Source organism: Notolabrus celidotus, chromosome 14, assembly GCF_009762535.1.
Source record: "Notolabrus celidotus isolate fNotCel1 chromosome 14, fNotCel1.pri, whole genome shotgun sequence".
NCBI lineage: Eukaryota > Metazoa > Chordata > Actinopteri > Labriformes > Labridae > Notolabrus > Notolabrus celidotus.
The window spans coordinates 24290977-24316223 of record NC_048285.1 but is presented as its reverse complement, the minus strand read 5'-3'; the positions used below and the strand labels follow the sequence as shown (position 1 = coordinate 24316223).

Here is a 25247-nt window from a genome sequence, read left to right as displayed (position 1 = left end):
CTCTAGTTTGATGCATTCAGAGGATTAACTCAGTGATCACATGATTGTTTTTCCTTGAGTCATAATTTCAGTTTACTTTTAAAAACACTGAGGCTTGTACAGTCTCTAATGTGGGTAGGAATTGAGATCCATTTTTCTGCTTTTCTTACTGGAAATACAGACTGTCCAAATGCAGTTCTCCTAAGTTTAGCTGAACAGTCTCCTCTTGCTGATGCTCTGGTCTCCTTAAGATTGTTCCTGCAGAGTAACACACATTGTTTAAGTGGTGGTGGGGCCTGATCATGAATTGAAGTTTGATGTTCATACATCAGACCATATACTGTATATCAGACACATATTTGCATAACAAAGAAAAATGACAATGGTCATGAAGTTCTACATCTACACTGGCTTCTGGTCATTTACAAAATTCATTTTAAAATCCTTCTGTTTGTTTATAAAGCACTTCATGGTTTGGCCCCCTCTTACATCTCAGAACTCCTGTCTCTGTATCACTCTGTCAGAGCACTCAGATCATCACACCAAAACTTCCTGTCTTTCCGAACAGCAAGGACAAAGAGATATTGGGACAGGGCCTTCTCCGTTTGTTCCCCAAAAGTGTGGAATTCTCTTCCCCCCACCATCCGATTCTCCCCCTCGGTCGAGACTTTTAAAAGTCGTCTCAAAACGCACTTCTATTCATTTGCTTTCAACTGCCCCTAACCACACTGGCTCAGATACCCACTGCACTGTTAATTGTATTTCTTGTCATTACTGTTGTTGTTATTACTGTTAATTTCATTTTCAATTATATTGCTCTCTTACCACTCCTCTTTCCTTCTCTCTCCCTCTGTTTGTGTGATTTTTATTTTTCATTTTCTCTTTGTGTTCCTCATTTTCTGTTGTAAAGCACTTTGGATCAACTGTGTCGTGTGTAAAGTGCTATATAAATAAAGTTGATTTGATTTGAAGTTATGTATATTTCTTAATGGTGTTATAGTGGTGGTAGTTCCTTGGTTTTCAGTAATTGTTTATAGAGGTGGTATAATGGTTTTATTACATTTTGTAACAGCTTTAGGGCAACGCACCCACACTTATATAATAACTTAATAAAATCAACGGAATTAATTGTCAAAGCATACATGTAGTACCACCTTCACTGTCTGGTGGCGCTGGTGGGCTAGCTTGTGTGAATAATAACATTCTCATGAAAACAAGAGAAGAAGAAACAGGACAAACATGGCAGCCTACATGAGAAGCGTGATGCTTCTCTTCTCTATGGAGAGAAATACTCTCCTTACAAGGGGGAGTGGGATTATTGTGGAACCAAAGCGGTATGTCCGCGGACTCAGGAGGAGACCCGTTTCAGTGATTTATCCTGACGACGAGAAGGACAAAGTCATCAAGCCACCACAGAAGACCAAACCAGCAGAGCAAAACATGAAGAGAGAGAAGGAGGCTAAAGTCACGGCTCAAACAAGACAACTCCAAGACAGAGACCTTGTTAAGACGAGGAGTAATGTGCAGTCTAGTACAAAACAATCCCATGGTGCTGTGTCAAACGATCAAATGGATGAACTGCGCTTTGAGAGGGCTTTGCCTGGAGATCGGAGACTGGCGTAAGTGTTCATTAAGGTGAAATGTCACAGGTCACGACATTGACATATAATGGGGGCAGGGGCGGTTCTAGACCAATTTTACTGGGGGGGCCAGGCTGGGGCCAGGGGTGTTATCAGAGGGACACATTCAACCCTGACAAAAGAAGGGTGAGGACCGGCTGAGAATAAACTGGCAAAACATCAGTGCATCCCTTTATACTAGACATATATACTACTGTGTGCTATATCAAAATGCAGACTGACAGCAGCTGTTTGGCTGTTTACACTCAACATGAGTCCCTTAGTGCTCTAAGGGACTGGAACCAAGTACCACATGCATGTGTTCCGTCTGTAACATCGCGAAACCTAAGCTTTTTTTTATTGTATGATATTTGTTTGGAGGGGGGGCCACAGGGGGGTCCAGGTTCAGTTTTACTGGGGCACCGGCCCCTGTTGGCCCCTCCCCAGAACCGCCACTGCATGGGGGGCAACTGATCTCAACAAGGCAACACAGACGAGCAATTTCATCTGGCTTGAACCTTTGTTTTTGACACTGATCAACATTTGACTGTAGATAAATGAAGGTCTGGTCAGATTCATAAACTTGCTTTCTCATTCTTATTCAGATTTCAAGAATATGAGATGCTAATTAAGACTGTTCAGGCAAGTTTGTTTTTCTTTGAAAGAAAAAAAGAACTTGCAGGACATTATTTAATCTTCATCACAGCAAAAATAAGTATTTTTGATATTGATGCCTGAATGCTGGCATCACATAAATAACCCCCAGGTGGCAATACTTACATTGTCTTTGTAAATTATCTGACAACTTATAGATCAAAATGGACAATTATTATTAATATTCTTAGTTATTCTTGATTGGTATTGGTTTACTCTATTTGTAATCATTCTCCTCCTCTCCATCTCCTTGTCCTTCGCCTACAGGAGGGTCGTCAGTGTTGCTCGTTCCAGGACGTTTCGGGAGCACCAGGGCAAAATCCTCCTGGAGGGCCGGCGTTTGATCTGTGATGCCCTGGATGCTGGTGCCAACCCACAGATGGTGTTCTTTAGTTCAATTGATCGCCTCAGAGAACTTCCTGTAGACAAGCTAAAAAGAGCCACACTGGTCAAAGTCAAGTTTGAGGACATCAAGATCTGGTCAGACCTCGTGGCCCCACAAGGCGTGATCGGTGAGAGCCACATTTTTTCTGTTTTGGTTCATTATGAAGCACTGATTTGATAAAGTTGATGCTGACATAGACCTTTTCTCCTCCAGCCATATTTTCTCGCCCAGACCCGTCACGGTTGAACTTTGCAAACAAAAGCCACTCTGTGCCGCTGTCCTTGATATGTGACAATATCCGAGACCCTGGCAACCTTGGGACTATACTGCGATGTGCTGCTGCTGCTGGCTGCCATGATGTCCTTCTCACTAAAGGTAAGCTTGTGTTATCAGTTAATGAAGAGATTAATTTAGCTCCACCTGTGAAAAAAGTCTTATCTTCTTGCTTGTGCTTTTTCAAATCTGACATTTTCTGTTGATAGGTTGTGCTGATGCTTGGGAGCCTAAAGTTCTACGTGCAGCAATGGGCTCCCATTTCCGCTTTCCCATCTACCCCAACATGAGCTGGGATGATGTTGAAAACCACCTCCCTAAGCCTGTGACGGTTCATGTGGCTGACAGCAGCTGTGGAACCAACAGTAGAGGAGAAACAGAAGAATCTGAAGTACAGCTGTCCCACAAGCCCTCCAAGGCCAGAGACTACGGATGGGTCAGCACAAGGGCTAGTCAAAACAAAACGCGCTATGAGGAGTACGACTCAGATTCTGACTCAGATACTGAGTTCGAGGGACTTTCTCTTCCAAGAGTGGACGCTAAGTTGTACCATGAGAGCTGGGCTCAGGGACCCACGGCTCTGGTGATTGGTGGAGAGACAAAGGGTCTGAGTATTGAAGCAGTCCAGCTGGCAGAGAAAACAGCGGGTCACAGACTCTTTATTCCGGTCGTTCCTGATGTGGACAGTTTGAATTCAGCCATGGCCGCCAGTGTCCTTTTGTTTGAAGGCAGGAAGCAGCTTTTAAAAATAATACAGACAGCTGGAAGGAAATGGGAATCCAAAGCTAAGCGGCAGAATTCATGATGTTAGCTTTGTGTTATCATTATGTTCATTTTTCCTTGTTACTACAGACTGTGAAAAATAATGAAAATGTCCATTCTACATCCTGTTCCTCTGACAATAAAACACTGCAGCTCTGAAATATTTGTCAAATTAATTTCCGTCTTGTGCCTTTTCATGAGTTTGCTCTTCTATTTATTTGTACTGTGTCTAAAATATTTTCATTTTTCATTTATAATATTTATTTAATGTGTTTGCCAACTGCGGTTGTTGTAGAGGCAGAAAAAGTGGGACTGACGACCCAGGGCCCTATTGAAAGAAGGGTGCCCTCTATGGGCCTGAAAAAAAAGTTAAGTTTTCGTTTGAAATTTTTCCACTCTATGTTTAACTTTCCAAAGAAAAAAAAAAGTCAGAATAAATGAGTTTTCTGAGCTCATATTATCTTAAAAAGAGCCTCTCACACCTACCAGGTGCACAAAATGGTTTAGTCTGCCCTGTACGTGGGCCTGAAGGGCAAAACAAAACATTTGCAAGAATCACATACAGTGTATCCTGGGTTTGAATCTTGGGACTGTACATGGGAGATCAATTCAAAGCACTTTCCTCACACTGAAGTTTGAACTGTGCTTTTGAAGTACAATATCCAAATGCAGAATGAAAAGACCTACAAAAGAAACTTCTTTGCTCCAGTCCCATGGTGATGAGTATAGGCCTGCAACCTTTCAATTTGATGGTTCGGGGTTAAAATCCCACTATGGGCTTCCAATGTGTGATGCAAATCAAACACTTTCCTCACAATGTGGTTGAGCTGATGCATTTAAACGACTACAGCAAATTGGTAGAATAAAATGACCTAAAAAAGCAAGTATGGCCAGGTAGCTCTATGGTGATGTGGATATGACTACTGCCTTTCCATGCAAGGAACCTGGGTTCAAATCCCTGACATGGACTGTCCATGAGATATGGAATTAAAGCACTACTCACACTTTAAGAACTGTGCTTTTGAAGTACAATATCAAAATGGTGGAATAAAAACACCTACAAAAGTAAGGTATAAGGTTGATAGGAGTTGGCTAAAATGGGTGGGAAATGGGCGTGACCTTAAAAAAAAAACTGAATATAAAAGGCACCTGAGGCATGCTTATCACAGGTAGAAGACTTACTTCTTCAGGCTGATGTCCGTATTTCAAAGCTGCAGTCAGTCCCAATGCACAGAACTCAAGCCACCTCCATCCCACTGACAAAAATACCGTCTCATGATTAAATTAACATTTGCATCAAGCCCTTCTGTAAAAACATAAAAAAGAAATGTCTGAGTCATTGTATTAGGTGTATTTAACATACCCAAGAGCTAACTTTATTGGTAGAATTTAGAAAGCAACAAAACTTTGTGCTTTGCCAGTGAATAGTTTTAATGGGTGTGAGAAGTCATGATTGGAGTAACAGAATACAGGGATCTATACATTCAACACTTTTCAAACACCAGAAACAGCCCGACCTCCTCATTAGGGGACCTTCACAGAAAATCCTCCGAATGACTTTGAGATGAGAACCACCGCTAACAACTGGCAAGAGATGACTTTCATTCACATCATAACACGCAAGAAGACACAGGGGTTTAAAAACATCAGTCATTGGTCTGTTACAAGCAGGTATAATGTGATCTTTACTGTATGTGCACCTGTCAGGGTTTTTTTTTCTTTAAATAGGGCCATAAAAGGCTTACGGCTACATCCAACTACATCCAAAAAAAGCCCATTTAATTCTTCTCAGCATCATTCAGAAAGTAACAAGGATTTTGCAGACAAAACAGTAAGCAAAGAATCAGCTGAATAAGTAGGTCCACTGGGTAATTCTCTGGGTTTCTCTAGAGTTCAGAAAAGCTATCAAGTGAAAAAAAAAACACTTTCCTCAAGGCAAAAAAAAAAAAGAACCAACAGAATCTCCATATATATTACTGTAGGGACTATCATCAATGCAAGGCACCACAGGAGAAAGAGGACTCCATGAAAAGAGGAACATGTCTAAAAAAAGGTTAAAATGTCAGTAAAAAGTGAGACATCTCTCTAACAGTCTGGGGGAGAGAGAGGTGGGAGGGGCACAATGGAGCGAGTCCCATGTAGTTCAGTCCATTGAATATTCGGACGTCCCCTTTAGATGGGCTCTGGTTTGAGCTTCTCAGCCAGAAAGTCGCCGACAAATTGATCCACTACGGCCGGCGTGATCTCTTCCACGTCGCGGACGTACTTTGCCCGAGCCGACATGTCCAGGATGGTGAGGAGGGGCGCCGCTTCAGGGAGGTTAGTGTAGTCACGCAGGGAGTCACTCATGTCGTCCTGTGGAGAGAGAGAAAGAAGTAAGAGTAAGGCATATGATGATACATGATGATACAACAGTACAGGCCTCACATCACATCACATAAGGTACACTCTGCTCACTCCTCAACTATATATCCTTTCCTTCTTTACTTCCTCTTCAGTATTCACATTGTTTAAGTATCTCTGAGGAGATTTTAGATGGTTATGAGACAAATTCTAATTTACAAGGAGCCTTTTTATCACTGATGAAAACACACAAGACCATTAACAAGGAGATCGGTATTAGTGGAGAAGATTTACAGCACGCTCACAGCCTCTGTTTTATTTTTTCGACATCAAACAGCCACAATAAGTGATACGTGTCACTGTCAGAAAACATTACTTACACATGTACATGACAAAAATCAGTGAAGATGTAAGAGGTATAGCTTTGTCCACAGGGGGCGCCAACATCAACACAATTTCCTCACAGGAGCTTTACCTGCTGATGGGTAAACATTTGACTGGTATAAGAACTTTTTTCCTTTCATTTTGTTGTTCACTGATGCTCTTTATATGCACTTTTATTCTCTATATGTGATTACATCACTGACTTTTTACATTCTCTTTCCATTTTGATATGTATTAATCCTTCCTGTAACAGAAACAGCACTGTTGTATATTTCATAGTCACTTGCCTTCTTATAAAAATCAAAGCAGAAGGTGAAAAGAATGATGACACAACAAAATAAGTGAGTATAAAATATGTAAGTATACAAAAAAATAACTTCTCAGTGCTACCAGTGTGCAGGAGGAATTCAAATTTGATAAGGATCCCACTTTAATCTATTCCTTCATTTACAATGTTTGGAACAAAACCTTCATCAGAATACACATTAGTGTGACAATAACATGTTAGTGTGGAAGAATTTAACTATTTGTTTTGCACAACTTCATTTTCTTACATGTTATTGACTTGCTCTGCTCCAGACAACACTCAGTTTTATTGCATTAAATTGACAATTTGACATCTTCTAATATTCATTTAAAATGTGCCCTTATTTTCTATCCTTATCATTGTTCAGAACAATATGAAGATGTATCCTATTTGTTCCTTTAGTTATTCCCATAGAAGAAGCTAAGGAAGTAAGGATTTATGTTTGAATTAACAGTCCATAAGCTGTAGACATATGCAATCTAGACATTGCTTTGTTTGATAATTAAAACTAGCAACAGCTGACGTTAGATCCTTAATTACTGAGCCAAGAAACTGAAAAACCTGAGATGGAGCACTTCAACTCGAGTGCCCGAAAAAGAAGATTGTGCGTGACAGATTTCTGCTTGTGGCATTAGCTGTTTTCTTTATTGGCCCTTGTTTCATCAGAAATCCAAGCTAATGTGACATTTAAATTACTCAAACACACGAGCCAAACACTGGAAGCGTTTCAGGAGAGAAGAAACTGCACAATTCTCTGCATCTTATCAGTTCAGACCTGCTTCAAGTGAAGAAAAACAGGACAGCTACTATTACCTCAACTGTCTTACATTAAGATTACCCCATAAAATTCAGAAGTGCCTGGTACAATCTTTATTCATGCAAACTTCTTGAAAGAGAATATGTAACTCTTTCTCATCCTCCTGCAGGCAGCCTGCCCAGAGAGACCAGAGAGCTGCTGCTTAGTCACGCATCCTGCTGTGTGCACAGACAGGAAGGAACCAGGTGGGGGTCCTGCAACATTCTTGCCTTTTACTAGAGCTCACACACATCAGATTTCAGTGTCATCATCACAGAGCGATTGAACAGCACATGTAGGCAGGAGGAAGAAAGAAGAGTAGGGGTATGTTACAGATGGATTGATACTGGGGATTCCTGTTAGATTTCTTAGCTTTATTTTGAAAGAGCCTCGCCCACGTTCTGCCTGGGGCGTGATGGCACCTTTCAACCGTTAATAAGTCAGGATTACAACCTCTGTAGCTGCAGGTAACAAACATGAATCACAGGGAAGCAGGCAGGCAGGCAGGCAGCAGCTTTCAAACAAGCTTGAGAGAGTCATTAATTATTCAGACTGAATAGGGAATCACTGTTTCGTAATTCTGAAATCTAACATTTTTACACCTGCCTGGACAGAAATACATTGCTGTAATTATATCTTCCATACGACAAGAGAATTTCTTGTGTTATTCTTTGAAAGGTCAAAGTTCACAGATTAAATGTCTGCAGCCAACATAATTGGAGACTTTTCTTATCCTCATGGCAGTGTGACCCGAGTTTCCCTCAGTTCTTCTGGCTCAGAGGGAGATAGTCTCAGATTAAAGATCAATTTCATATGTTACACATTAGACCAAAAATGTAGAAGTGACAGAAAAGGGCCAGAGGGGGGCAGTGCAACAAAGGCCAGGACCCTTCATGGAGGCAGGGCCTCTGATGTTAATACTGTTACTGATTCATGTGCCAATGTGAGTTTTGTCCAAACAAAGTCAAAGATAAAGCGACTTTGGATGGATTTCCTGCTTCGTGTAACATTCTGGCCTCTTTGTTGTGTCTCCCCTGTTATCAGAAAATCCTGCAGCTATTCATGCTAAATGGATCAAACCACACAATCAGCTCTCAGACTTCTCTCTGAATAGCTTGGCTGCGTTGCTACCTAAAAAGGGATAAGTATGCCAAGATGAAGCCTCTGAACTCTGCTTTGCAAGCAAAACTACTAACAGATGGAAGAGATGAGTTGCAGTGTGGTATTTCTTTGCAGGCAGCGAACTTCCTCCCTTTATTACTCAGCAATTTGCTAAACAATGACCACTTAATACTTACAGATGTTAACTGCCACTAAGGAAAATGTTGTTACGGGTGAAAGATGGCCTTTTTTTCTGCTACTATAAATAAAAGCTTTGTCCTGCTCGCTTGCAGCCCTGCTTAGAGCAGATTATGGATCATCTGGGCACAGAGTATCAAGAAAAAGGGATAAATTCCACAATCTGTCGCTGTGGCCTTTCCAGCCTCTCTGATATGAGGAGATGTAATCTCTGCATCGTAGGAAGTCATGCATCTTCTTTTGTTTGGCTTCTCTGCTTGTGTAAACTGCTTCTCGAGGTGCAGCCATTCCAGAGGCCCCCCACCCGCCCTCTGCAGCTCAGCCCAAAAAAAAAAAGAAAGAAAGACAAAGGGAGGGCCTCACCGCTGTAGCTTGCACTCAGCTGTGATAAGACTGTCTGTGTGTGTGTGTGTGTGTGTTCACCGTGTGGACCTGCTGGGCCGTGTCAGGCTTATTCTGACTACTGATGCACTGTGGCATTTCACAGACGATGACCATCTGATAAGGCCTGAACTGAGAATGATAAACCCCCTCCCGCCCCCATCCCTGCTGGTCTCTGAGACGGGGGGCTTTGTCCGACTCACTGGCCAGCTTTGATGAATGATGAAAGTCATCATTGTGAAATTTTGGATACTCTCATGGAGATTTGCTCATCTGTTTAGTTTACTGAAAATGAAAACATCTTTGCCCAGTTGTGTGCTAATGTGAGATAAACAGTCAGCAGATTAAAACGACTGAGAAGAAAATATTGTGTACATGATGTAATGTGACTCTGACTTCGAATTAAACAGCTGCTCTCACTCTGTTTTCTAATTCAATGGTACAAAAGGCCATGCCATGCTAACAGCTCTGTGGAACCTAGCTTTGAGCTACTAGCAAGTATGCTGTAGGCTAATTAGCTCTACCCTCAGAGCTTCTAAGCTTATCTTTGATTTAAAAGCTAGCACAGTCATGCTAACATATTCACAATGAGAATGAATGATAAAATGTTGACCTTGTTCATGTCTTAGTTTAGGGTATAAGCTAAGGTTTGCTAGCTACATTAAACACTTCAGTTCTTCAAGTATTTTACCATAGAAGTACAAGTTTGACCTGATAGCCTTATAAGGCACTCTCCTTGAGTTCAGTTATCCCAGTTAATCCTGAGATGATCATAAATACCTCAACAAATTCTTATACTTATTCATTCAGTAGCAACTAAACCATTTACAACACCTTTTGCATCTATGCCTCTAAATTATAGTCAATTTCTTTATCATAAAATCTTTAAATTGTTTCTTTTGTAGATTGACTGTTGGGTTTCTTAAGCATCATAAAACAATGACTTGTTTTGGAGCCTGAAATTAAAGTGTAATATAACAGAGTCTAATGTGGTGTTATTAAATGTCTTAGGATCTATCTTGTTTCTTGTTTTTTTAACTATCAAAAACACCCCCACAAAAAATTCCAAATAATTTAAATACAACCAAGAATAGACACAGATCTTAACATTTGATGTTCTGGCACAATCAAACTTTAGTATTTGTGCATCATTAATGATCAAATATTGCATAGTGAATAATTGTCAAATAAAGTCAGTTTTGAATCTGAGCCTTGCAGGAAGGTAATTCATGGGTTCACTCTTGTTATCAAGATTAATCCACTGGGAATTATGAATGTTTGTACCCAAACCAAATGTAAATCCGATGCATTGAACAACCTCATGGTGGCGCTGCAGGAGAATTCAAAGGGATATAACTGCCTCTTCATTTGCATGGCTGGAAAGATAATATTTACTGATCTTTATCCACAAAATAGACCATAAGAGAACAGCGAGGCCACAGTCGCTGTTGTTTGACTCAAAATAAGTGAAATTCTTCTGTGACTGGATAATACCACCAGAGCTCATTTTGGATGAATCAGCCGGTTTACAGCAGAAATGAAAGGACAAAAGATCCTCATACTGCTTTTATAAATCCGTTTACCACTCTGTGGTGTATAGTTTAGTCAGTGGGGTAACGAGATCTTGTGTCATTCTGCTCAGCCTCCCCCTGAGAGACTGCCAACATACTGCTGTCTCATGGACACAGAAAACCCAGCAGCTGGCCTGGCAGGGAGCCTGTTACTACCAGGGCTAACCCAGGCTGAGGTGCAGGAGTTGGAGCAAACAGCCTGGAGGCTTTGCTCTCTGAACTCCTGAGAGGGGAAACGATATCTTACAGTGAACCTGTTCTGTAAATGAAACCCAGTGATTTCATAGCCAGATGAGTGAGAGCCAGGAAATTATACTAGCACTGTATGGATGTAAAAAAATCTTCCTCCGTTTATGCGCCTCGAGTGAAACAAGGCAAACTTGGACCACAGGAAGCTTGTGAATAACTTTGAGCACTACTTGTGCTTTGTTCAAACAATGTGTCTTTGTGTTAGGTCAAATAAATATTGGCACTCACACAATGAACACAAAACAATTTCATGTCAACTCCTCTTTTTAAAAAACTTGAGTTTTTCTAGTTCAGGGTGTCAATGTCAGTGACATTTCAAGCTCGACATCAGGGTGGAGCAGCCTTGCACAGATACACACACACAGGGTCAGACAGCCAGCACATGTGTGAGTCCTATAGCAGAAACCTGAGCCTGCCCTGGAGTGTGTGACACGAGAAACCAGTGCAGTCCTCCCAGACTGCTGGGCACAGAGAACTGGGAGGGTGGGGATCAGGGGGAAGCTAGTGAGAGGTGTCTAATCTGGTAATTACATCTGCTGCTGCTGCTAACTCCTCCGGCACTGCAAAGGTCGAGACAGAACAACATGAGATAACAAGAGTTACAAAAACTCCACGGCTAGTCCTGCTCAGGGAGCGCGTGGGAGGAGATAAATTAGACGGAGGGAGGATTATCTGGACTGAGGGAGAAAGTTTGGCTGGCACGCTTCTGGTCTACTCATCATGAAAAAGACACCAGGTTAAACTCTGGGTTATGGATAGAAGTGAGATGTGACTCTTCCAAGTATAAGAGGCTCAAACAGGGCCTTATAACGCTGTGATTACTACAATGACCAAGGCTTTGGGATCAGATGTAGACCAGGAACTTGCATCATATCTGTAGAGCCTAAGTTGTTAATTGGTATCCCCTGATACCAGATTCATATATATGAGAATATTATTTATATTTAAAGAAAAAGGTTTTATACATACCAGCCAATTATTAATAAGTTTAAGAAATTCCCTCAGCTCTGTTTTAGTACCTTTTAGCTCACCATTTTGGTTTTCTGAGCAAAAACCATTAAAAGTCAACTGAGCCCTACCTAGAGGTAACTTCACCTAACTCTGAGTTTTCAGTTCCATGAAAGTAGTTTACTTCTTAGTGGAGGAATATGGTAACTCATGGTTAACAACCAACCTGCTCCAGAGCAGGTGTCCTCTAAATTCTCTAAAAAAAAAAGGACACTTTGTCTGCCAGTAACGTGTTAAAGACACTTAATTGTGCTTTTTAAATGTAATCTATCAACAGAGACAAATTGGGGTAACATTAGAGGCTTGTAGTTGCTTTGAATCATGTTTTCTTCATCATTTTTATTAGCTCCATACCACTGCGTTTGATACCATCAAGGCTGTAGCTGAACTATTAAGTCTAAACATATCACACAAACTTAAAAGATTAAAAGAGAGTTACTATATTCAGATCTATCATGCTCTAATGATGAGAAACATGTTACAAGTCTTAATTTCTGTTTTCATTCTCTGCACTTTTCTTTTTCTGCTGGTTCTTTCCTCATTTTGCAAATGCAGCTGTGTTGATTTTCGTCTGAAGTATTTGTTTAACTTTCTCATATTTTCCTTAAATCATAATTTGCTCTGAGTTTGTGAAATACGATAACCTACTGATGGCAGAGTTGTTTGTGATTAGTCATACATTGCTAACTCTGTGAACGTGTTAACAGTTACTCTGGCTTGATGTATCATATTAGTTAGCAGCTTTTTGAGACCACTTAGTGTGATCTCTTCTGTCAGGGTTAGTGAGGCCAGAGAACCAAAAGATACCCATGGTATGTTGCACTTGCTTGGTAGTATAGACCTCAGCTATGCACCAGATAGCATGTAGAAAACGTTAGGGATTAAAAAGCACAAACAGTTAATCATTTAGCGCCAAAAGAGAGGCAAAACATTTCTGAAAGAGTTGGTAGAGACCAAATACAGACCTAACATCAAAGTGAATAAAGCACTCATATTGGGCACACAAGCTAGAAACTCTTTTTAAATGAAGTGTCCACTGGAGGGCAAAAACTAGCATACAACATGTTTATATAAAAAATAAATAATATAAGTTTAAGACAAATAAATGTCAGCATTTGGCTCAAAAGTCCAGCATCAGTCTCCTGCAGGATTACTGAGAGCTCATGACACACTCCCAGGTGTGTTTCTGTGTGTCAGACTAGAACAAACCCAACTTCAGCTCCGCTCGCTCCTTTGAAATGGCATTTCACTCTGTCTTGAGTGGCATCGAGTGCCTTATCTCACCTCTCCAGCCACAAAGAACAGCAGCGGCGTCTCCTCCTCCTTGGCTTTGTACTTGGCCATAAGCTTCTCTGCTATTGGCTGGATCAGCTCCTTGGCTGGCTCTAATTCACCTTCCTCCTCTGCGTCTGAATGAGCCAGGACAGAGACACAGAAAGATGTTAAAAGTATGTAAATAAAGCCACCTGGGAGAGGCGAAATGCACAGATGAAAGAAAGTTGATGCAAAGGGAGAAAGACAAGGACATATGAGGACATAAAAGGAGCTGCACAGGTGGTCTCTGTCTTGGTTTGAATCCAGTTTGAACTCCAAGGTGGTTTTAAAAAGAACAAAAGGTCACCCTAAAAAAGCAGACTGCTGATAAATATGTTATCATGTCCAACTCCAGACCTCCTTAGTCGTCACATAACCAGCTGCAAACTGTCAAGCATTCATGGCCAAGTTATTTTCCCTACTTTTTTATTTTCTGCACCTTCTAAATTAGCATATAAATAGATAGATAAATACTAGAGCACTCCCCAATGACCCCTTCAGCTCTGTAAGAATTTTCCACAGAGTCTGACATTCAATACGCTCAACATAAATGCCACTTCATTCACACACAGACTGAAGCCCCATGTGGAGCTACCCACCCACAAACAGCACAAGGCAGGGCCCCTCGTGGAGCTGCACTGCGTTGGACTCGCTGAGCTCCAGCACGGGCCGAGGGTGCCAGGGGAAGAGGTGGCACTCCGGGTCGTTCAGCACCTCCACACGGCCCTGTCGTGAGATCATGTGACCTTCTGCGTCCAGGAGAATCAGCGTGGGAATACCTGCAGAGGGGAGGGAAAGAAGGGGAAGATGGTTAGAGAAGAAGAAAGAGGACAGCAACATGAGTTGTGTCAATTAACCCTTTAAAAACCCTGGAAGATATTTTGCTTTATTATCAGAACCAGATCAGTCCAGGAGAACATATTTTATAGGAGTCTGCAGTGCATGTGGTGGGGGCTAACATGAGCTGCACGGGTGCATGAGTGTAAGGCAGTGTTGACTCGTCCTCAGTACATTCCTCACATTCTTTGCAGACGAGGCCGAGCTCTCACTGGCTTCATCCATAGCCCTCTGCACAGGAGGGAGGAATTAGGAGAAATGAGCGAGGCGCAGAGGGAGAGGAGCGGAACATCCCTGATGAACAAGACTGTAAGGTTGATAAGTTGCCCACATTCTTCAGGCTGCACTGCAATCTGTGTGTCTGTTTGCATCAGCCATTGTGCCAGTGTCTTCAATGTGTGGCCGGGCAGATAATACATTCCCTTTGACATATGTAATGATCAAGTTGGGGTATAAAACCTTGTATTCCGTAGAGTCTGTTCAGCCGCGATCGTCGAGCCTCGTCTGAATACGGCACCGCCAACCACGGCATCTCACTGAAGTACTGCTTAAAGGACTCCTCTGACCTGAAGGTGTGGGAAGGACACAACATGAAGTGATTTATGTCTGTCTTATTAACACCTGAGTAAGGATGACTATGACATTACAGAAAGTTTTCATCAATAAATTTGATTTTGTCCATGTCCTGGCCGAGTGAATCTTACCTGTCAGCGCTGACGAACACAATCTCAAACTTCTTTCCTGACTCTTTCACGATTCGATACGATTCCACCAAAACCCGGGTCAAACTGCGGCACGGCGGGCACTGAAAAAAAGAGAAATAGATAGATTTGAGTAATTTCAGCGCCCGCACAAACCAGTAACTCTCTCTTGTTTTATATCCAGACTCTTTGAAATGAAGCCCAGACCGACTAAAATAATCCTGCTGTAATACTCTGGCTTGAGAGTGTTTGTTTCTCTGTGTGTGTGAATGAGTGTGTGTGTATTTGGAGAGCAAATACTCTCTCCAGGCAGTGGGGGGGAGGATTGAGGGAGAGCATGATATGGCTGGCATTAGGATGACATCACAGTACCATGGCAGCGTTAAGCCAAACAAACATGTCTTGACTTCCAGCTTCTCTCCCTGAGTACTCAACCTTTCCAGCAGTTAAATATGTAGTAAAATATAATCACTGAATATTCACGTGAACTGAGACAGGCTGAAAAAATGCAAGTGATGTTATAAGGGGGCAATTTTGTGACTACTTCCTGATTTTTTTCCAACAGGAAGTGCTGAAGGAGAGATATCCAGAAGAGTCTTTTGAAGCCAAGAGAGGACTTTCTATGTAATCTCTTCATTTTAATAATATCAAATAATAGCTCAAACATTTTTATTTATTGTTTGGAAGGATGCATCACAATTTAAAGAAACAACTTCCTGAACTTAGCCAAATGAAAAATTCTAAACCCTATTTCTACATCACATTCTTGCAAAAAGTCATGAAGAAACACAGGCGTCTGTGAAAAATTGGCAGATTTTTGTTGACAACAATGTTAAAGGTAATGCACTAGCATGTTAGCAAGATATTATTTAATCCTTCCTATTATGACTTAAACACCAAGGAGAGGTCTTTGTAAATACTTCCAGCTTCCTCTTTCTTTGTGAAAGGGATTTCATTTTAAAGCTTCTGTGATGAGCTCTGGGTTTGTGTTGATTTTGGCGCCCCCTGTGGCCAAAGAGGGGACTCTTATTTCTCTGCTAAGAGGTTGCTGACAAAAAATGTCTTCATCCTGCTTTCTCTTATCAGGCAAATGATCACCTATCAAGAATCTTTGATGTGGAAAATGTAGAAGTAACTCTAAAGTCGTAAAAACTTAGTATATGTCTCGCCTGATGGCAGGGAACACAGACATAATAAAATACTTTATGACAATAGTCAGTTTTGTTGCTCAAGGTCCTGTTTGCTTTAGTAGGTCATAAAGATTGATTTCAGTCTGTTTCATAACCACCTAAAAAAACTCCTTACTTGAGATTTAACATTATTTGTATGATCTCATATGTAAATGTTTCTATGTGCATACGCCATCCTTAATTATTTACATAACTTAATGAGAACAAATAAGATCTTAAGTCCATGATGTAGCGTGCAGTAGAGTGATCATCGACAATGACTTATTGAGTGGATGCAGACAACTTCATGACCATTCAAAGTGATTACAGCGAGTACAGTGAGTCAAACATATTCATTGATCCAGTCATGAATACTAAATCATACCAGCACAAAGGAACAGTGGAAGTGAAAGAGTGATCCTTGCAGTATAAACACTGTATGATGTGTTCTTCATAGTTAGCACAATGTTTTCTTAATAATAAAGAATCATATAAGCGTCTTAACCAGGTTTTGTTTGCCAAACTTGTCAGCTTTACTGTGCTTTTGGTTGAAGTTTCATTATTCTAAATGAAAAATTCCTTCACACAACAGGCGGAGAGACAAATGTAGAATGAAATATAGGTCATGATTAGTTGCCAGGGGCCATTTCACGTCCCCTGAACACTAAAAGGGGGGAAAAAAATCACATGAACTCCTGTGAAAACGACTACCAAGGCCAGGTGCTGGCAGTCCCTTTGTAAAATTACTCTAATAGAGGGTAGATTCACACAAGTTAGCAGGGGGAATTTGGTGTAGAAATACCACAAATAAGTTCCTCTAATAGCTTTTGTGACCTGTCCTTCTTAATTTATCAGAGGTCTGGGATGCAAGCCAGCCCCAAGGCGTCACCGGTCTGCAGTGTCGGTCTCTGAGGCCGAGGCTCTGGCAGCTGCTGAGCTGACTGGCCAGGGTCAAGCCTGCACTGCATCTCGTCAGAACAAGAGTCCAAGGATGATAAAAAACACCTCTCATGCATCGCTGAGTCACAACCTTTACTGGATATCAGCAGGTCCAGCAGAGACAGAGACAATAGTGATGATGTCAGAGGGGTGTGGTGACAGATGCTGGCTTTGACCAAGGTCCAGAGGTGGTGGTGCAAAGACTGACAGGGAGAGTTAACCACTGTTAATGTAAACACTCAAACACAATGGAGTCGCCTCCACCCTCCTGCTTCTTTCTCTTATCTGTCGCCACGAACCGCTCCGTCTCTTCCTGCTCCGCTCTGCTGGCGATGCCCTTTCTTCTCAGCCATGTTTCAGTGTTTTGACAGACTCAGGAGGCCAGGAGAGTAAAACAAAAATCCAGGTCCTCTTTGTTCCCCCTTTTCCTCAGCTCTCTGTGTACTCACCCAGTGTGCAGAGAAGTACACTCCCACATAGTGCCCCTCCAGAGAGCTGCTGTCTGTCGTCTGCCTGTTGTTCCTGAGCAGAGGCCCCGCCACCACCTCTGCAAATGGCTTCGGCCCCCAGGGGAACTCCAGGCCTGGGAGAAAGAAGAAAAGTGGAGCAGGGGATGGAGAAAGAGAGATATGGAGGAGAAAAATCAGGTCAAGAAATGTTAGAAAACAAGACTGTATGACAGCATGCTGAAACACTCACAGTGACAATGCTTACATGCTGGTGTTAGCAGGTACAAGTGTTAGCATGTTTAATATCTTAGCAAAGTGTGCTTACAATAATTAACATTAAAGACATGATAAAGTTTGGCTCTTTTGCAGACTAAAAGACTATACTGAAAGTTAAATTGAGTCTGCATTTCCAACATGGCGACCTTCGTCATTGGCTCCAAAGCCCCTCTTTAGAAATTTAGGGTGACATCACTGAGACTGTGTCCATGTTTTTCACAGTCTATGGATGCAGCAGGAGATGGAAAAAAGGTTTTAAAAATGTGTCTTCTACTCCAGATTTAATGTTACGTGCAGGCTCTTGGAAATACACCTGGCATCAAAATATGGTTTTAATGAGGACTGAAAGAAAAGCCTCTCAAGCCTCTCCTCGCCTGCTCCCTTTCACACTTTTAATGTCCTTTTCTTTTGTTATCGTCAAAGTCTAGAGATAAATTTAACACAGCTGAATTTAAAAGAGAAGGTTATAATAAATAAAGCCTTGTACAGCTCATTCATAATGGTCTCTTTATGGGAGCACGGTTGTCTAGGGCGTCATTAGGCAGGACTGACACGTCTACACTGTGCGGCTGTGGCCTTCTTATTAATGTCCTGATTGTAAAAGTGCGCTCGCTCTTTATGCTGCAGGCGAGTCTGCCAGTGCTGCCACTCAAGTACGGCCTTTAACAGAGAGTGAAAGGCAGAGGGCTCCTTAATCGCACCCCCGCCCCTCTCTGTCACGATGTTCGGCAAACTTTTAATGCCTTTTTCCTCCTAACTAGAGCTTGGATTGATTCGCCACATTGGGAGCTGCTCACAGTCTGCCTCTCACATAAAATGAACATGAAAATATATCAAAATGTGCAATGAAATCAAAATCTAGGCCTGTTTCTGTAAAGAATTGTTGGAAAATGAGGGCATAATCAAATGTCAGTGCTCATATTTGCTAGTGAGGTCAGAGAGTAATCAGCTCTCTGACCACATGAAGTTTGGAGGAACGGTTAATGAATCATGGGTTACACTGCAGGCTTGGACCAGCTTCATTTACCAGGGAGTAAAATCTGTCACATTAATGCCAAATCCATGCTCTGCTGCCACTGTCCTGCTTCTCTTCCTCATCATATGACTAATGTTTTTTCCACCCTGGCCCTAACAGGAGCTGAAGAGGCAACCTTTTTAAATATTGAGACTTTTTCAGTTACAGAGGACGTCCTCTGTACAGGAAAGGAATGCAAGCCGGCTCTTGTTAATTCCACTTCAAAGTGCAGAAATTATAGGGTTTGTAGATGAATTAGTGAGGCATGGATGCACTGTAATATTCATGCTGCACCATAATTATAAAAGCATCAACCCAAGCAACGTGGGAAAAAAAACAAACGCTAAATGTTTTGAACAATGTGGATATGAAGTGTGTGTACAGGGAACTCTGACCGGACATGTTGTAAACATCTTTATAGAGAAAACATGTATCTGCAGGTGTGAGCTTAGTCAATGTACTCCTAACAGTTTATCTCACTCAGGAATGTTGTGTGACCAAGTTTTGCATGGTGTAAACTAAAGCTGTCAACAAGTTATTTTCAGGTGGAAAACATCTACAGTATTATTTCTGGACTGAAGTTTTAACCGTAAATCTAAAAGTTTATTGTCTCTCATCGAGCTGGAACATAAGGTGTCTTTACAGTCCTCTTTAATATTGACGTATAAATGAAAAATAATTCTAATAGAAATGAGCTAAAGACAAGATGAGAAAGACTTCTTGATGAGAGATTACACACAAAGTATTTATAACAGACTGCAAAAATGATGGACAGCACAAACGGCAAGCACTCTCCAAAAGTGAAGCCCAAACATTAAAGCTCCTCATGGTGACCAGTTGCAGTATAAGCTAACATGCTAGATCTCTTCTGTGTGCCTTGGCTCCAAAATATGTAACCGATGCAACATTTCAGCACCATCGATCAGCAGGAGAAGACTGAGGTGCGTCATCCATACTTATTTAAGGTCAGTGATCCAGAAAAAATTGTAATGATTCTCTACGCATGAGCTTGAGAAACCATTGTAATGGTCACTTGCAGCATCACAATGACAAAACCTATTATTTTTCTTTCTTTTTTTACTATAGACCATCAATAAAAAAAAAAAAGATAGTTGAACAGGACATCTTAAACTTTAACAAGACAACAAGGGAATTCAGATTTTTGTTTTGTTGACATATAAGCACTTGAAGAGCAATCTACATACAAGTTTGATCAACTTCTAACAGCTGTGTCACAAATGATAGCATGTGATAATCATAAACAGTATAAATAATGGACGTAGTATCCGTGACTTCACCCATCTGTTTCTGAAGTGCTGTTTTGAAGCCGATCGTTGGCGGGAGCTATATTGGATATGCTGAACTCAACCTTACTGCTGTCAAGCGAGTGTGAGGTAAAGATGGGGGTTTTGAACCTCCTAGCCAACAGCTTCAGTGTTCCCGCCTGCCAATCAAGTCAGCTTTGTCTGTCATAATGGAAAATTCGTAATCTTAATATCTTTGAAATTGCCGGGTTATGAAAAAATCCCCCCCCCCTGTACAGTGTGTGCCGATCGAGAAATGAGCTATCCAGACTACACTTGTTTTTTGTACCAGACTGTAAACATGTTTATTTCTGCTGTAAAGATTTTTTTTTGATTTTGTGTGTATGTGGTTTCCATTACTTCTGGAGCCAGCCTCAAGCAAAGCACTCGATGAACTGCAGTTTTTAACACTTCGGCATTGGCTTCAATTCCTCGCGGCCGGACGTTACCGCTTGTTGATAATGCACCCTTTCCCTAGCAGAAATATGCTCCAAACGGCTGGTAGTGCTTTCTCTTTTTTTACAGGGGACAGGTCTACAGGCAGAGTTAACGGTCTGCTGTGAACCCAGAATGTAAGTTTGAGTGTGTTACTTTCCTGCCTGTCAACAAAGAAGCCACATTCAATCCATCATCCTCTTTCAATAAAGTCCATGAATAAAGAATGTTATCCACCAAGACTTCAGTGTAACACATGATGACAAAGTGTGTTATAATCTGATCTATATTGCTCTGACCTCTTGACCCTTAAATGTTTTCCTATCAGCCCATTAAAGAGTGATATTTTTATGGCTGATTGGTTTGTGGTTGGGGTTGAGGCTGGCCATTTAGTGAGAGGAGTAAGGTCAGCGCTTGAGGTCAGGGACTGAAAATAAATCAGTGTAATTGTCTTCACCAGTGATGGATGTGTTTGTGTGTGAGTGTGTGTGTGCATAGGTAGCTGCAGATCTCACCTTTAGGGTCGTCTCTGACCACCAGTAAACCGTTTCGACACACCACCTTCCCCGTAGTTGCGTCCACAAACACCAGAGACGGGATGCTGGTTACCTTGTACTTGTTCCACAGCTTCATCTGCAGAGAGAATAAAATAACAGGAATAAGAGGCTGGAAGCAAAGACCTTAAAGTTCATATTTATGACATTTTAAGTGCTGACAAAAACTGTAACTCAGTCTAAAATTACGTATTCAGGGCAGCTGCAGTGAGTTCACATGAAAACTACAGTGGGAAAGGAACAAATGTCAACAGAGCACTGTATATGTTTTATAGGACAAACACAATGTCTGAGGTTTAAAAGAGACTCCGGAGAGTAGAGGCAGAATAAAAGAAACAGGAGTGCAGTCAGCCCTGAGGTGAATTAGCAGAGGGTGAGAGGCACGCTGCTGCACTTTAAAGAGGCTGAACCAGAGCAAACTCAAGCTCCCCTACTGTGCCATGAATAATATTAAAAGAAGAGTATGTAGCTAAAAAATGAAAAAAATCAGAGTCCTTCTCAAGTGTGTGAATTATAGGAGCTTCTTGGAGAGGTAACCCATACTTTCACCGGCATTTATAAGCAACCACTGACCTTGAGTTTTTAATAATACCTCCAAAATGATGAGATGATATCAATACAGTCTCATAAAGTCACAAAAAGGAGCCTCTATGTAGAAAATCTGCATGAACTCACACTATTTATAGAGTTCAGCCATCAGTGTAACATCAAAGAGGAGATCAAGCATTTCACATATCTGAAGCTCACTTTCCATTTCAGAGAGAGGAGAGTCCTGCGCTCTGAATAGAAAACAGCCGCGCTTGTAAAGAGCAGCGATCGGCACCGTGCAATGTTACTGCTTCAGCAAGAACAAGAGAAGAAGAAAGAGAAGGAGACAGAAAGAATAAAGAGCAGAGGAAGAAGATGATGGTGAATAAGACAAAGAAAATATAGAAGACAAACAAGCAGAGGAAGAAGAGAAAGAAAAAGAAATAAAGATGGCAAGAAAAAGGATGGAAAAAGAAAATGGAGAAGACAAAAGGAGAAGTAGACGACAAAGAAAAGGCTGGAGAAGAAGAAAAAGATGGGACAAAGAAGGAGAAGAGGACAAATAGGAAGACAATGATGACAAGGAAGACAATAGGATAAGGAAGAAGACAAGGATGGAGAAGACAAAGATGAAGAAAATGGAGAAGACTAAAAAGAAGAGGAAGACAAGAAGATGAAGACAAAAAAGATGAGGATGAAGAAGATGACATAATCAAAGACCAGGATGAAAAAGACAAAGAAGAAGAAGAGAAGAAGAAAAGTAGAAGAGGATGGAAAAAGGCAATGAGAGGAAATAATGACAACAGAAAAAGACAAAGTTGAAGAGAACAAAGAAGAGAGGAAGAAAGAGAAGAAGAGGGAAAAGAATAAGTGACAGAAAGAGAGGAAGATGAAGAAGATGATGCAGAAGTAGACAATGAAGAAGAAGATGCATAGGACGGAAAAGAAGAAGTAAAGAGAATGTAAAGAAGAAGTAGTTCTTTGTGAAGTCCCTCATTAGCTCAGTATGGATCAGAGAACAGAAGTAAGGACCACGGTCCCTTTATACACCTCTATGCTTCAGTGTGACCAGTTAGTTCAGCAAAACGCCCTGATGACTGTGCAGCAGGGAGATTTAAAGAAACACATTAAAAACAGCCAGTGGAGGAAAATAAGTGAAGAACATGCTCAAACTTTACCATCAAATTTATTAGCTGCTGTTTCCAGCCAAACACTGAAGTACCATGTCATATATTATAAGTGCAATGTCTGGATAGATGATGGGTTGTGTGCCAAATTAAGTGAGCAGCAGTTTTCTTAAGGCTCCCTGAAGTACGCTCGTTTACGGTCGAGCATCAGGTTAGTGAAAACCTTTTGTTGTTCTTTTCATGAAAACAGTGACTTCACTGAAGCAGCTGAGCACAAAGACACAAATTCAGACTGAATAAGAGAAAAGACAGCTTCCACAGCGTGTGTTTTACAGATCATGTAAGTATCCTCTTTGCACAAGTCACACATGTCGTCATGAACTCTCCAAAGAATCAGCCACAGGCCCTCTCTGACACCAGAGGTCAGACAGGCTAACCCAAGACCAAGACGACCCGGAGCCTCCAGACAACGTTGGTCTGGAAGTCCAACAAAGACAAACTTCAGCGTCTGCCACAGTCAACAGCTTCACCACACGCTCCCTGCTGCTCTGGAAACTCAATCTCAGCTCACAAACTGATGAGGTTAAGGGCATTAAACAGTGACAGTCTCCCAAACTGAGACTGTCTCTGAGTGACTGCAGCTTTTTCAATCAGCTGCCTGCTGCTAGCCGCCTGATGATGTGAGATTTAGAGCTGGATTTAACAGACAGAGTGTGAGAGATACACACCAAAGGGAAAATGGGGAGTTATGGGGGGATTGGTTTTGAGCTAGCAGAAGTCAAATGAAATTCATGTCAAGACTGAGGGGTCCAGACTAAGGTGTGTCAGCTGCCTCTCCCGCTATCATTTCAGCTATCACCCCAATCCCAGCTAACACCTGTTCTTACGTTTTTTGTTATAAAACCCCAAGAAAAAACACAAATATACCAGCAGGCCTATCAGATAATTAACAAAGGTAGCTAGCTTCAATTATCCTACATTTCATATAACTTCTGTTTCAACATAATGTACAGATGTTGGACATTCATTATTAGCTGATGTGTGCCATTTTCACTCAATATGAAGTAGCGCAGAATAGCTAACATATTTTAAAGAGCTAAGAACAGATCATTTCAAGCGTCCCATATTAGCAGCGGCCATCTTGGTTGTCCATAAAACTGCCTTAACAAAAGACCTGCCATCGCAAATAAGACATAAGCATACAGATTTTTCTGGTTCACAGACTACGTGAGAACCATGTTTATGTTGCTAGCATAGTTTAAAAAAACAGCCTCACATCAGTGTAATGAAAATCCTCTACAAATACATTAAGATGTGATACAAAGAGATATTTATTTTAGGGGTAGAGAACAGTGGCTTTGTACAAAATCAAAGGCTTCTGAGGACGTGTCTCTCATGCTGTAGCATCAAGAGAACAGCTGAGAGATTTGTGTATCAACCTCAAAGGCACCACCAATTCCTCCTTTTTGTCTCTCCACTAATTTACAGCATCCTCGAACAACGTCTGCCTGGTGATTTTGGCTGCAGATCAGAGCGTCTCTGCATGCTAAATCCTTCGAGGGGTTTAGATCTGCCTTTAGCATGAAAGAGCTTTTCAGATTTCAGCGAGGACGACTGACCTTGTAACTACAAAAGCAACACGTCCTGGAGTCTGTGGTAAACAAGCATACATCATGCAGAGAGTTCCTCGTCTTTGGGCGGGGCGGAGTGTTGAGTTTTCATTGTCATACTTCACTGTAAAGGCAAAATCTTCCCTCCGAACAACAAAGACTCAAGGTTTCACAACAACAGCAGCGCACTCTTCTCCCTTTTTTCCTCACATGCTGCAGCGATTCGTTAACAAAAAAACTATTTCAGTGTCAAGCCGCAGGCAGTCTGTAACATCTGAGACAATAAATACAGAACGTGACATGATATGTTGTACAGAAAAACCCACATAAATCAGTGTCGAATCCACCCTCATTCCTTAGCTCAACAGCTTGCCACTGTAAGAAGTTGTGTGAAAGATGTTTTTGTCATCTTGTCAGGTTTTATTAGTCTGTAACATGACTCGAGTTTCAAAGTGTTTTTCATACATGCAGCTGTTTTAGAGACGAGCTGAGAAGATGAATAGTTTGACAGGAAGTACTTATTTACTTTCTTTCCTCCAGTTAGTTGGGAAGGTTGAATCAGTTGAGGCTGTACATTAAAAATTGCTCTACAGACAACAGGCTTTTAGCTAAGCTTACAAAACAGCTAGCTTGGCTCTTTCACATAGCCTTTTAAGCTGATTCCATTTATTTGTACATTTAACTAAACAAGATTACACATTTTGATAAGTAAGATTTAGAGGTGTGGTCAGGAGAACTAAGTAAGCTATTTTAGCAAAATAAATAGTACGCTAAGCTAGCCAGCTACAGTTTGTCTTACAAAGAAAAAGTGTGATGTCAAACTTTCATACATTTTTCCAAAAAAATCAATCTTTATCAATTAATACTATTAATGAATAGCTAACTTGTTGGTATTTTAATCATCAGAAAGTCCAACCATGTCCTAGCTTGTACACATTAACTGTAAAATATATGGTTATAGTCTAATGGGGGCTTTTAG

The 25247-nt window shown here is 41.2% G+C and overlaps 2 protein-coding genes across 2 annotated transcripts in view; one reads left to right on the top strand and one right to left on the bottom strand.

Moving 5' to 3' along the window:
• Nucleotides 1-1170: 1170 nt before the first annotated feature.
• Nucleotides 1171-3833, top strand: mrm3a (mitochondrial rRNA methyltransferase 3a). Its single transcript, XM_034701652.1, has 4 exons — nt 1171-1598; nt 2520-2764; nt 2851-3012; nt 3120-3833. The coding sequence occupies exons 1-4, from the start codon at nt 1219-1221 to the stop codon at nt 3713-3715; spliced, it is 1383 nt and encodes a 460-aa protein (XP_034557543.1). The 5' UTR covers nt 1171-1218; the 3' UTR covers nt 3716-3833.
• Nucleotides 3834-5016: 1183 nt separating this feature from the next.
• The window catches only part of nxn (nucleoredoxin), a 65535-nt gene continuing 45304 nt past the window's right edge, over nt 5017-25247 (bottom strand). The window contains exons 2-8 of the mRNA XM_034701504.1: nt 20965-21082; nt 17420-17553; nt 14866-14966; nt 14621-14727; nt 13924-14103; nt 13295-13419; nt 5017-6027 (exon numbers count right to left, since the gene is read on the bottom strand). Of these exons, the coding sequence (XP_034557395.1) occupies nt 5845-6027; nt 13295-13419; nt 13924-14103; nt 14621-14727; nt 14866-14966; nt 17420-17553; nt 20965-21082 (948 nt within the window). The 3' untranslated portion in view covers nt 5017-5844. The remainder of the gene's footprint in view (nt 6028-13294; nt 13420-13923; nt 14104-14620; nt 14728-14865; nt 14967-17419; nt 17554-20964; nt 21083-25247) is intronic.

What these genes read in the sequence shown, in the direction of transcription:
- mrm3a (XM_034701652.1), top strand. Translation starts at nt 1,219, where the DNA reads ATGGCAGCCTACATGAGAAGCGTGATGCTTCTCTTCTCTATGGAGAGA. An exon ending in CCTGGAGATCGGAGACTGGC is followed by an intron (nt 1,599 to 2,519) that starts GTAAGTGTTCAT and finishes CTTCGCCTACAG; the next exon opens with GAGGGTCGTCAGTGTTGCTC. An exon ending in TGATGTCCTTCTCACTAAAG is followed by an intron (nt 3,013 to 3,119) that starts GTAAGCTTGTGT and finishes TTCTGTTGATAG; the next exon opens with GTTGTGCTGATGCTTGGGAG.